The sequence below is a fragment of the Suncus etruscus genome, chromosome 1 (assembly GCF_024139225.1).
Source record: "Suncus etruscus isolate mSunEtr1 chromosome 1, mSunEtr1.pri.cur, whole genome shotgun sequence".
NCBI lineage: Eukaryota > Metazoa > Chordata > Mammalia > Eulipotyphla > Soricidae > Suncus > Suncus etruscus.
In genome coordinates, this window is record NC_064848.1 from 112,059,220 (window position 1) to 112,072,104 (window position 12,885).

General features: G+C 44.1%; 1 protein-coding gene across 1 annotated transcript in view; it reads right to left on the reverse strand.

Moving 5' to 3' along the window:
• Positions 1-11,362, reverse strand: part of DNAJC2 (DnaJ heat shock protein family (Hsp40) member C2) — a 32,554-nt gene extending 21,192 nt beyond the window's left edge. Inside the window, exons 1-2 of the mRNA XM_049783886.1 lie at positions 11,144-11,362; positions 5,185-5,375 (exon numbers count right to left, since the gene is read on the reverse strand). Of these exons, the coding sequence (XP_049639843.1) occupies positions 5,185-5,375; positions 11,144-11,207 (255 nt within the window). The 5' untranslated portion in view covers positions 11,208-11,362. The remainder of the gene's footprint in view (positions 1-5,184; positions 5,376-11,143) is intronic.
• Between the last annotated feature and the right edge of the window lie 1,523 nt (positions 11,363-12,885).

The window sequence follows — 12,885 nt, forward strand, 5'->3', positions numbered from 1 at the left end:
CTAGCCCTTCACACACAGTGGTACTGGAGGCTACTCACTCCCAACTTGGTGTCTGTTCCATATGTTCCTGAGAGACCATGCAGTACCAGTAGTGTGCTCAGGTCTCCTACATAAAAAGCATGCAATTTACTCCTGTTGAGCTATCTCCTTGGCCCAAATCCAGAAACCCAGTATTTTTTGTTTCCAGATTAAACCGGGTGGTTGTCAAGGGCCCCTGCTGGCTCAATATTCCAAAGATCAGGTGGTAGCAGGGAATCAAATGCAGGCCTCATACATACAAAGGATATGCTTAGTCTGTCAAGCTCTCTCTATGGCTCTGGAGCCTAACTATATGGGGAGGAAGAGAAGACAAAGGTTTGGGTCACATCTGGCTGTTGCTTAAGGCTTATTCCTGGCTCTGTTTTCAACTGGTCACTCCTGATGGTGCTTGGGAACAATAGTATTAGAAACTGAATTGGAGTTGGCCAGGTGCAACAAACACTTTTTTCCCCTTGGTTTCTGGGTCACACCTGGCAGCACTCAGTGCTCATTCTTGACCTTATGCTCAAGAATTATTGCTTGCAGGCTCGAGGGACCATATATGGTGATGGGATTAAACCCGGTCAGTGGCATGCAAGGCAAACACCACTACCTGCTGTATTCTCTCTCTGGCCACAAGCAATGCAAGCACCTTAACCCCTGTATATATAGCCTGAACCCTGCATTTAAAAAAATCACCATAACTACTGTTCTTTTTAAGATTTAGTAACAGAAGACCAGAGCAATAGCATAGTGGGTAGGTTGTATGCCTTGCAAGAGTCCAAGTTGGGTTCAATTCCGGCATGCTATGGGTCCCCCGAGCTTGGCAGGAGTGGTTTCTGAGTGTAGAGCCAGGAGTTATTCCTGAGCACAGCTGTGTGTGGCTCTGCTCCTCAAAAAAAAAAAAAAAAAAAAAAATGTAACAATCTACAGAAAGATTTTAGAAATGAGGGGCTGGAGCGGTGGCACGGAGTGGTAAGGCATCTATCTGCCTTGCCCGCGCAAGCCTAAGGTGGACTGCAGTTCGATCCCCCAACATCCCATATACATCCCATATACTCCCCCAAGTTGAGAGTGATTTCTGAGCACATAGCCAGGAGTAACGTCACCGAGTGTGCCCTACCCCCGAAAAAAAAGGTTTTAGAAATGAGTGGATCATTACAGCATTCCCTTTGGTCACATTAGCGGCATTGACAGGGTAGGACCAGACGTTACAAGAAAATTGTGAGAAATTTTCTTCTCTGAGGGCTAGAGAGAATACAGGGAATTAAGGTATTTGCGTTGGGGTCCAGAGAGGTAGTATACTGCATACAGCTACTTGTGTGCAGAAGTCCAGACCTGGGTTATGATCCCCACCAAACACCACCAGGAATGACATCTAAACCCCTAGAAACAACTAGATGTGGCTAAAACAAATGGCACTAGCCTTTTGGTAGTAACCCAGATGATCCTTCTTCCTAGCCTCACCCTCACTCTCTCATTTCAATCACCAGTCTTCAATTCCTCTTGTATTTTAAACTTCTGCATCTGCATACTTATCTATTTCCAATGCTATTTCCCCTTTGCACACTATTCATACATTATATGAACTGTCAATTCCTTGGCCTTCCCACCAACTGATTTAGTCTGCAGCTGCCATCTGGACACTATCATATCACCCCATCTTTGAATACTTACCTCAGTTTCCACTAAGTGGAGTGTAAAGTATTTGGGCACAGAGGCAGTCTAACATGCACAGGATCATAACACCTATCAGAGTCTGCAGGTACAGGACCATGCAGAGGTGCCTGGTCTTTTACTGAATGAAACAACTAGACACACATGAACCCCGCTTCCTTGCTCTGATGCGATCTACAGTTTTCTGTAGTACAGACCTTTCCTGTTCTTTCTTCTAGGAAACCTCAATATGCACCAATCTCTCTTAAAAATAAGTTACAATATTCTCATTTCTTTACAACCCAGCATTGAAAGAGTATTTTACAGTTAGATCTCTTCATCACCTTGTAGTTACTTTTCAATGCACTGCAATTTGTATTCCAACCAATTTATTGGGACTGCTTTCTCCTTCATTTGTTTGCAAGTCTGGAGGTTTTCCATCATTATTCATGTTAAATGACTAAACCCTCTCCAGAACACAGGGGGACAGCTTTCCCTTTGTTGTCTTTTTTTTCTTTGGGGGCCACAGCTGGCAGTACTCAAGAACTAGATTGAATCTGGGTCTCTAGCATGCAAAGCATGAACACCAGTCATCTGAACTATCTTCCTAGCCACTTTCCTATTTTTTTTTTTTTGCTGGGGGTGGGGGATACACTAGCTTTTACTCAGATTATTCCCAGCTTAGGACTATGGAGCTGGGGAATATACTTAGCCTGTAAGCTACTCTGCATCCCTGATTTTTCTTCCTGAGCATTCCCACTCCTTTAGTTTTTGGAAGAGTTTAGTGCCTAATATTGAAATACCCTTTGCCCAGTGAACACATTTTTATGTTAGTTTGTTTTCTTCCTACTTTAAATCTTAGTATTCTTTGCTGTTTCTTTTTTATTCCTCATTGTTCATTTTTCTTTAAAATTGCTGACAGAGGGCCCGGAGAGATAGCACAGCGGTGTTTGCCTTGCAAGCAGCCGATCCAGGACCAAAGGTGGTTGGTTCGAATCCCGGTGTCCCATATGGTCACCCGTGCCTGCCAGGAGCTATTTCTGAGCTAACAGCCAGGAGTAATCCCTGAGCACCGCCGGGTGTGACCCAAAAACAAACAAACAAAAAAAAATTGCTGACAGAACAGGAGAATCAGTTACACTTTTTTATTTAGTTCTCTTAAGTGCCTGATATGTGTGTGCACATATGTAAAATTTAGATACATAAGTGCCTTACTTCACTTAATCCTCATAACCTGAGATAAGAAGTCTTGAGCCAGAGAGATAGTACAGTAGGTAGTAGTTGCCTTCCATGCAGCCAAACCAGGATCAATTCCTGGCATGTTCCCCAACCACAGCCAGGAATGACTCCTGAATGTAAAGCCAAGAGTAACCCGAGCACCACTGGGTGTGGTCCAAACTCCAATCACTAAAAAAGTTTTAGATCTACTATTTATTTAGCATTAATATGCTTAGCATTATTTAGCAAAAATTGCTTAGTACTAAGCTAAATGTCTCATGTGCATGATTGTATTATACCTCTCTTACTCTCTGAGCTTTAAACTATCTTCTAGAACCAAAAAAAAAAAAAGAAGTACAAAGATGTCACAAATCCTTCCTAAGGGTCCCAGCACACTAAATGGGCAGGACCAGATTTGAATTCAGGCACTCTAATTCATCATATATTATGTGAGTAGTCTACTAGCCCCCAGAATATCATAACTCCTATTTGTTTATATAGAAACTTTGCTGATGTCATTAAGTTTCTCAGACTTATCTACCACTCACGTGCCAGAAGACTTGTAAAGGTTTGGGCCCCAGTCTTCTTTCAGATTATGAGGATAATTTCCATCACTAGACCAGTGTTTCTATCTTCTCACCTATGACACCCTTTAGAACTTGTTTCTTCCCTGAGCCCAATCCCCCGTCACCCTGATTGGTCCCTAGTACTATGCTATGGCTCCTCTACATCGTTTTCACCTCTGGCTCATTAAATATATGTTAAATATATATCATTTTCACTTCTGGCCCATTAAATATACTGGGGGTGTACAGAGAGCCATATGGGAACCTGTTGAGAAATGCTGTACTAAAATGACTTAACCACTGTTACTAGAACCTTAATTCTGACACAGCCAAATGAATAAAACCATCCCTCTCCCCACAAATGTCCTTTTCTTGCATGCCAGTGCTTGTCAATGACTCCCTCTTTGGTAGGCCACAAAGGCTAGACTACTTAGAGATCTTCCATATATGTCTCTTAAACCAAACAGCAAGGTCACCAAAATCTGTCAATCTAGCTTCAAAAAAAAAAAAAAAAAAAAAAAAAAGTGGGCAAATCTGTCTCTCTTTCTCAAAACTCAGCCACCAATTTAGTTCAAAATCTTTTTGCAGGCAAGGGTTGCTGTACTAGTTCTATAACTGCTAACTATTCACTTTCCTCCAATCTTGCCCTCTCTTTTCAAGAAGCTTTCTTTATTACCAAAATTACTTCCCTAAAATTAGCTCAGAAATGTTTGATGACTTCCCATTGCTCTAAAACTAAAATCTGAATTTCTTTCTTGGCATGATATGGAAAGGGCAATAGATAGCTTGATCTAGATTGTTTGGGTCCTTAATCTCCCCAGAATCCCTCGAGCACACTGTTCTAGCCTTTATTGTTCCCTTCAAAGGCAGTACACATTCTACTATTCCTTGATGTCTTTGCTTATCTGCCTAGATGTATTGCTTCCTTCATACCCAGAATCTTCTCTGCTTTTATATGTCACTCATTCTTCACTCTTTTTTTTTTTTTTTTTTTGCTTTTTGGGCCACACCCGGTGATGCTCAGGGGTTACTCCTGGTTATGTACTCAGGAACCACTCCTGGCTTGGGGGAACCATATGGGACCCTGGGGGATAGAACAGCAGTCCGTCCTAGGTTAGTGCATGTAAGATAAACGCCTTACCACTTGCACAACTGCACCGGCCTGTCACTCACTTTTTAAGACCAACTCAAAGACAATAAAGGGGATACTCCTGACTGAACTCAGTCCTGGGCTGGAGTGATAGCACAGCAGTAGGGCATTTGCCTAGTATGTGGCCGGCACGGGATGGACCTTGGATTGATCCCCAGCATCCTATATGGTGCCAGAGCCTACCAGGAGAGATTTCTGAGTGCAGAGCCAGGAGTAACCTGAGTGCCACCAGGTGTGGCTCCAAAACAACAACAAATCACTCTTGGCAGGTTCAAGGGACCATACAGGATGCCGGGGATTGAATCTGGGATGGCTGCTCTACCTACAAGACAAATGCTCTACCTGCTATGCTTTTGCTCTGGCCCCCAAAAATGATCAGTACTATGAAACTTTCCAGCATTTAATAGGCAGAGAGAATTCTACAACAAAATCTTACTCTGAGATTTATAACCAACAGGTGATTAATTATGGTAATTTCATTTAAGCATCTTAAAGCATGGCTTGTAATGGAAAATTCACAGGCTTTTGTCTATTTTTAACAAAGCATCTTACTAAACCAAGAATTACATTAAATACCTTCCAGTCTTTGGGATCAAGTGTTTTCAGCATGGGAAATTCTTCTAACTGCAATTCTTCATCTTCTGATTCCTCTGACAACTCTTTCTTATCCTCCAGTTCCTGAAAAGAGGTGGAAGCATTTCTGTTTCTCCTCTTTACAAAAGCTTCAAACCATCTTCCCACAGGTTCAACTTGACAGAGTGTTGAGGCTGTGATTAAAAGCATCAAGAGAGGTTTTAATATATTATATGGAATAAATCTGTTGCAAGGTAATAATTATTTTCAAGGAAAAAAGATCAGTGCCTGAGCAATACCTCAAAAGGCTTTGCAAGTAAGAGGCCAGGATTGATCCCCATTACTGCATGGTTCTCCCAGCACTGTTGATAGTGTCACTTCCCATTTCCAAAACAGAGCAGTGACTGTAACTATTTTAAAATATGTTGATTGTTCGAGGGACAGCTCAAAGGGAGGGCTAGTGCATACATATCTCTCTCCATGCCACAGGTCAAATTCATTATCACACCATGTATGATAGAGAACAGCCTCTAAGCACCTGGCTATGGGTCCCAAACAAATCAAAATGCTGACTCTTGATGAGTCACACAGTACTAAAAAATTAAGAGAAATAAAACAGGGGCCGGCGAGGTGGCGCTAGAGGTAAGGTGTCTGCCTTGCAAGCGCTAGCCAAGGAAGAACCGCGGTTCGATCCCGGTGTCCCATATGGTCCCCCCAAGCCAGGGGCAACTTCTGAGTGCTTAGCCAGGAGTAATCCCTGAACATCAAACAGGTGTGGCCCAAAAAACCAAAAAATAAACAAAAAAACAAGAGAAAACAAAAAAATGTATTAAATTTGTATTTTTCTTTTTATGGAAATCAGTGCTGAAAAGACAGTACAGGAGTTAAGGTATTTGCCTTGAGTTTCAGTTCCTGGTTCAATACAATCCTGGCTCAATCCCCTGTACCACATGGTCTCCTCTTCCTCCCACAGAGAAAAACCAGCTGCAACCCAGAGCACTGAGCCAGGAGTAGCACCTGAGCACCAACAGATATGGCCTAAACACCAAAAAAAAAAAAAAAAAATCAATAGTGATGTACCAGAATATAATTTTAAAATCATCAATTAAGAAAATAACCACAGTAATACAGTTAACATGTAGTTAGCCACACAACAAACAAACAATCAGCAATGTGATCAGTCCTTTCTGGGAACGAGACTATAGGGAAAATATAGCAGGTAAGACACTTACTTGCCTTGCATATAGCAGACCTGAGCTAAATTTTTGGCATCCTATATGGTTCCTTGAATCCAGCAGGAGTAATTTTTTCCTGAGCATAAAACCAGTGTGGTCTAAGCTCTCATAAAGATCTGAGTTCATCACACAAAATTTTCCCAAAAATAAACTAAACATGATTTAACTGTAACAAATCTTGATAGCTTTAAAATCTTAAAAAAATTAACAATGATTTGTTCTAGAAGGACAATCTCCAGTGAGGATTCATTAACACAGCTGTGCTGCAACAGAGCAAACTCTGAATCTGAAAAATAAAACTGAACTTTAGTCTAAGAATGTTTTAAGCCTAAGAAGGAATGACTGATCACAGATATAAAAATCGGATTATTGGCTATCTCACATGGCTCCTTGTAAGACAAAATAGCAAACCATTAAAGCACTCTGAAAACAAACTGCTTGAACAGTTGTTAGCCTCAGGAAATGTTGGTAAAAATAATATTTTAATATTAACAATTCAAAAATGTAAATTGGACCAGGAAAAAAAAAGCAAACATCTTTTTGTTTTGTTTTGTTTTGTTTTTGGGCCACACCCGTTTGATGCTCAGGGGTTACTCCTGGCTAAGCACTCAGATATTGCCCCTGGCTTGGGGGGACCATATGGGACGCTGGGGGATCAAACCGCGGTCCTTCCTTGGCTAGCGCTTGCAAGGCAGACACCTTACCTCTAGCGCCACCTCACCGGCCCCAAAAAGCAAACATCTTAATCAGAATTTTCTATCATGAAAACAAAAAGACTATGTAATAAACAACTCATATGTACCCCATCAAAAAATGGAGAAGATACAAACATAAATTTCTTCAAAGAAGAAATACAAATAGCCAGAAGGCCTATTAAAAAATGCCCCATATCAAATTTGGTGAAAGAGTCCCTCAGTTTAATTCTTATGTTTGAACCAAATCATGGGCATTTTGGTAGTGTTCTTACGCCCCCATATACACCGATAATGCCACGTGGCTTTATTTCTTGTTTGCAAAGGCACATTAAAACGGGAAAATACTATACATACAAATAGTTCTTATCTAATAGAGATGGGAATACACAAATCTTGTAGTGCAATGGGACCTTACACCCTGAACACTGACATAATGACCTGGCACAGGCCTCAGAAGAATGGGCATTCTCCATTCACCCCTGATCTAGGGAAGCCATAAATATCACCTGGAAGCAATCCTCTACCAGGTAAGACCCTACCGCTGCTCTGACATCGACCCACTCAAAAGAGACTCCCTTACCACTGAGAAGACTTAACAACAATGGCCTGCTTACTGGACAGGGCTTTCTGCATTGCACTTTAATTGTGAGGTGAAAGGAGAGGATGCTCCACACCAGCCTGACTTTAATGTAGGATATGCAGATTCCAGGATCATTAATACAGAAACCTGATGCCAACAATAGAGACTGCGAGAAAAATAAAACTGTATTGGCACTACAGAAAACGACTTGGATTGAATAAACTAGTTTGCCTGGAGCCTAGAGTTGGTCTTATGCCAGGAAACTTCAGGGGTAGGGTCTCCTTGTATTTAAGCCAAGGCTTTTCTTTTCCATGCCCCCCATATTTTGGCGGGCCTATGCAAACAATATTTGCCACTCTAACACCGTTTTTATTGTGTTCCTTTGACTCTAAACCTTAAAAAAAAACCACTTAAAATTTTGATGTTAACTTAAACTAATATGCATGTGCATGAAAATGTTAAAAAAATACTATGCCTTCAATGTTTAAGGAGTCACATAAATTTTATGGCCTTATATTGCTTTGTGTACTGCTAAGAAAAATTATAATGTACTACAATCTGGGGATTTGTGGACAAAGTAATTAATTGTACATGGGTTCTGTTTTATTTTTCTTAATGTTCTTTGACTGTAAGCTCAAAATTTAGGCGTCAGCAAGGGGATTTCTTCTGAGAACTCTGTTTATGGGTGATTGTCCTTCCACTGTAACTTTATCTTTTCCTCTTTCTTTGCATCATTGTTCTCATAATTAAAAATAAAAAAAGACACACACACACACACACAAATGCCCCATATCACTAATCAGGAAGATGCAAATCAGAACACGGAGAGATCATTTCACACCAAGAGATGGGCACACATCAGAAAGAACCACCACCAGTACTGGATATGTATGGAAGGTGGGAGGAACTCTCTCTCTCAACTGTTGGTGGTGGACTGGTCCAGCCTTTCTGGAAAACTCATTATTCAAAATACTAGGAATTGAAGTTCTACATAGCCCAGCAATTCCACTGTTTGGAAATGGTATACCAAATGGGCTCAAGAACCACAATGCAGAAAAGCCTTCTACACTCCTGTGTTCGTTGCAACGCTATCCAGAACAGCCAAAATTTGGAAACACAAATGCCCAAGAACAGATAATTGGATAAAGAAGCTAAGGTACATAAACACAGTAGAACACTACTCAGCAGTAAGAAAAGATGAAGCCATGCAATTGCTGCAGTGTGGATGGATCTAGAGTTATACTGAGTGAAGTTAAGATAGACAGATGGGTGTCTCATATGCAGGACATAATGGAACATAGCAAGGGAATAAGAAATGCTAAAAGGCAAATAGAAAGAAAGAGTATGAGAACTGATCCTCAGCAGGAAGCTGTCATGAATTGGGTTAGGCAGTGGTCTCTTTACACTTTTTTTTTTTTTTTGGTTTTTGGGCCACACCCTGTGCCGCTCAGGGGTTACTCCTGGCTATGCGCTCAGAAGTTGCTCCTGGCTTCTTGGGGGACCATATGGGACACCGGGGGATCGAACCGCGGTCCGTCCTAGGCTAGCGCAGGCAAGGCAGGCACCTTACCTCCAGCGCCACCGCCCGGCCCGGCTCTTTACACTTTTTAATGCGGCTCTTCTGTGTGCCCGGCGGCCGCTCCCGGAGCTAGGACTCTGCTCCTCTCTGCAGCCTGTCAATGCACACGCTGTTGCGCAGCCCCTGCAGCTGGCTCCACACAGCTCCAGTCGGGTCCTGTGGTATGGGGGGCGTGACTTTCTGTGTGACTTTCTTCCTGCCAGTGTACCATTCTATGTATCTTCGGTTTTAAAAATGTGGCTCTCAAAATAAATTTCAATCGTGGTTTTGGCGAGATTTGGCTCAGTTGAAAAAAAAGGTTGCCCACCACTGGGTTAGGAGATATGCCAGGCAAAAGAAACCAAGGACTAATAGTGGAGGGAAAAATACTTAAGGGGCTTGAAGTGGGGGCCAGGGAACTGGGGACATTGGTGAAAGAAAGTAGAAACTTAGGAGATCAGTGTTACAGGAACATTGTCCACGCAACAATCATGTAATTCATGGCGATTAAAAAATAAGTCAAATCTCATCACAGGGGTCAGAGTGATAGCACAGTGGATAGGGCGTTTTTGCAGTGCATGCGGCCAACTGGGTGCAATCTTGAGCATCCCATAAGGTCCCCGAGCTTGCCAGGAGCGATTTCGGAGCGCAGAGCCAAGAGGAACCTCCTGAGTACAGCCGGATGTGGCCCCAAAACAATACAAACAGCAAACCCAAACAACTCCTCATCTCAGATGTATAGTTTCCCATCTGCCTAACGGCCACAGTTTTCTAAAAAGAAAACAAAAAAGAAGAAACAAGAAACCCACCCCAAAATAAAAACTTAAAATTTCCTGGCGTTAGCTGTTTTAAGGGATGAAGATCTCCTCCGAGAGAGAGAGAGAGAGAGAGAGAGAGAGAGAGAGAGGAGAGAGGAGAGAGAGAGAGGGGGAGAGAGAGAGAGAGAGAGGAGAAAGAGAGGGAGAGAGAGAGAGAGAGCGAGAGAGAGAGAGAGAGAGAGAGAGAGAGAGAGAGAGAGAGAGAGAGTCTCGTGGGTACGGCTTTTAAACATATCGCCTCTACTTACAAAAAGTGGAGCCAATCCTACGCGGGAAGGCAAACACGTGTCATCAGCCAAGTTCCAAAGCACACGGACCAAGCACCGGAGCAGAGAGAGAGGAGAGAGGGGAGAGGGGAAAGAGAGAGAGAGGGGAGAGAGAGGAGAGAGAGGAGAGAGAGGGGAGAGAGAGGAGAGAGAGAGGGGGGGAGAGAGACAGACAGACAGACAGACACTACTGAGAGTGCAGGCTCGGAGCTCACCGTGCCCAGGACCATCCCGGGCTGTACAATCTGGGCGCCTGGGACGTCTGGTCCCGCTTGGCCCGCAACGACAGCCAGCAAAAGCCTGCCCGCTGCACGGAGCCCAGGAGCTGCGGAGCCGGGCTCTCCTCCGTTCAGCCCCCCTCGAGGGGCGGCGTCGGGATTCTCGCCCGTAAAACCCAAAGCTGAGGGGCCGGAGCGACGGAGAGCACAGCGGGAGGGCCTTTGCCTTGCACGCGGCGGACCTACGACAGACCTGGGTTCGACCCCCGGAGTCCCAGAGGGTCCCCCGAGCCAGGAGCGGTTTCTGAGCGCTGAACCAGGAGGAACCCCTGGGCATCCCCGGGTGTGTGGGCCCCCCCAAATAAAGTCCAAAGCTGGCTGGAGCGCACTGGGAGCGATGCCCACGAGAAAAGGTGCTTGCAAGGCAGGCGAGAAAAGTTCGGCGCCGAGGCACTCAGCCCGTGAGTCAGCAGAGGCGGCCGGACCGGGGAGCCGCAGGAGCACAAGCCGGGCGCCCCTCTCGCTCCCGCCCTCCCGCCTCCCCCCGAGGGGCACTTGGCCGAGGCGCCGGCGCGGGCCCCGGGGCACGTACCGGAGGTCAGCGCGCGGGCGACGGCGGTGGCCTGGCCGTCCGCGGCGCTGGGCAGGAACAGCATGACGGCGGCGGGCGGGCCGGCCCCGCGGGGCAGCCGCTGGCGTCCCGAACCCCGCGCAGGGCGCTCGGCGCTCCCGGCTCGAGTCCGATCGGGCCGCGCGGGGCTCGCTCGCGCCTGGGCTGGCCGACGTCCCCGAGCCGGCGCATGGACGCGACGCGGCCAGGAACTACTTCCGGAACGGCACGGACGCTAATTCCGAGCCCACCCGCCCCGCCCACGCGGGCCGCTTCCGGGTCCTTCTCCAACTCAGAGCCGGCTAGGAACAGAGTCTTAGCATGAAGGGTTCCGAGACTGCTTGGGTCCCGGCTGGAAAGACAAAGAAAAGAAAACAAGCAACAGTCATCTCATGGTTTCCTGGCCTGGGGGATGGACCTCCAGGATAAGCCACTAGCCTCGTCTCTGTGCCTGGCGCGGCAAAAACAATAGCGGTCTATGTAGAACACACATTCCTAAGGCAGCTCTTACAATCTTGTAAAACTTCCTACCACTTATTGTATTATTTTAAGCTCAACCACTGAGTTTTTCAGTATGTCTCTTTATAGAAAAGGTATGCACAGATTAGAATCAAGAATGACCATCGGGGTCTGTTTGTTCACAGAGAATCCTATATATACTACCCATGTATTTGTAAAGCATTTTCTCTACATATAACGTATGTGCTATGACTAAGTGATTCACTGCATAATTACATTTAATCCTTATAAGATTTAGAGAAGAAATCCCTTTGTAGTTATATTCAGACAGGACCAGCAGTCTGTATGTATGTGCATGATGTGGGAAGGGGAAACTGGCTTTGGGGGCCCAGACCTAGTGATGCACAGGGCCTCGGAGAATATATGATCCTCAGCGACCATATATGGTATTGGGGATTTAAATCTAAGTTGACAAGATACAAGACAATTATACCTTAACAGCTGTCCTATCTTTCCAGTCAGCCATCTTTTTATCTTGTCCACAAAATGTGTTATTTAAATAAAAATAAAACCAACATAAGTCTTAATTATAGTATTTTGGAACGTAACTGTTTAATTATAATAAAATAATATCTTAATACTGTATGCTTAATAATACCTTAATACTGTATGATTTCCTTTTAGGACTGAATTCAAAGCATAAGAAAAAATGGCAAAACCAAAAAAAAAAAAAAGGTAAAAACTCATTCCATAATAGAAGTGTCTGAACAGGCTGGGCAAAAAAGAAGTCTTCACAGCCCACTCTGGCTCATGGACATTTCAAGGACCAGAGACGTAGTACAGAGGTTAAGGCAATAATTGCCTTGCATACAGTAGGCCTTTGTACAAGCCTGAGTACTACACATGGTCTCCTGAACAATTCCAAGAGTGATCCTTGAGCATAGAACCAGGAGTAAAGTCCTGAGAACTGCTAGGGTATGAGAGTATGGGTCCAAAACAAAAATAAAAGGGGGGGGGGATATTTCAAACACCATCTACTCATCTCCAAAGCTTTTTCCCAACTATCTATTATGAACATAATCACTGTTCAAATGAACAGCTGATTCTACTTAGTTTTTTCCTCTCATTTTTCCCTATTCACTTTCCCCATCAGGTATAAGATCGTGCAAGTTTCCTATAGAATACACAGAAAATAAATTTTTATCTCTACCATTTTAAAAGTATATGATCAGAAGTGTTAAGTACATTCATTGTTTGTATGTGAA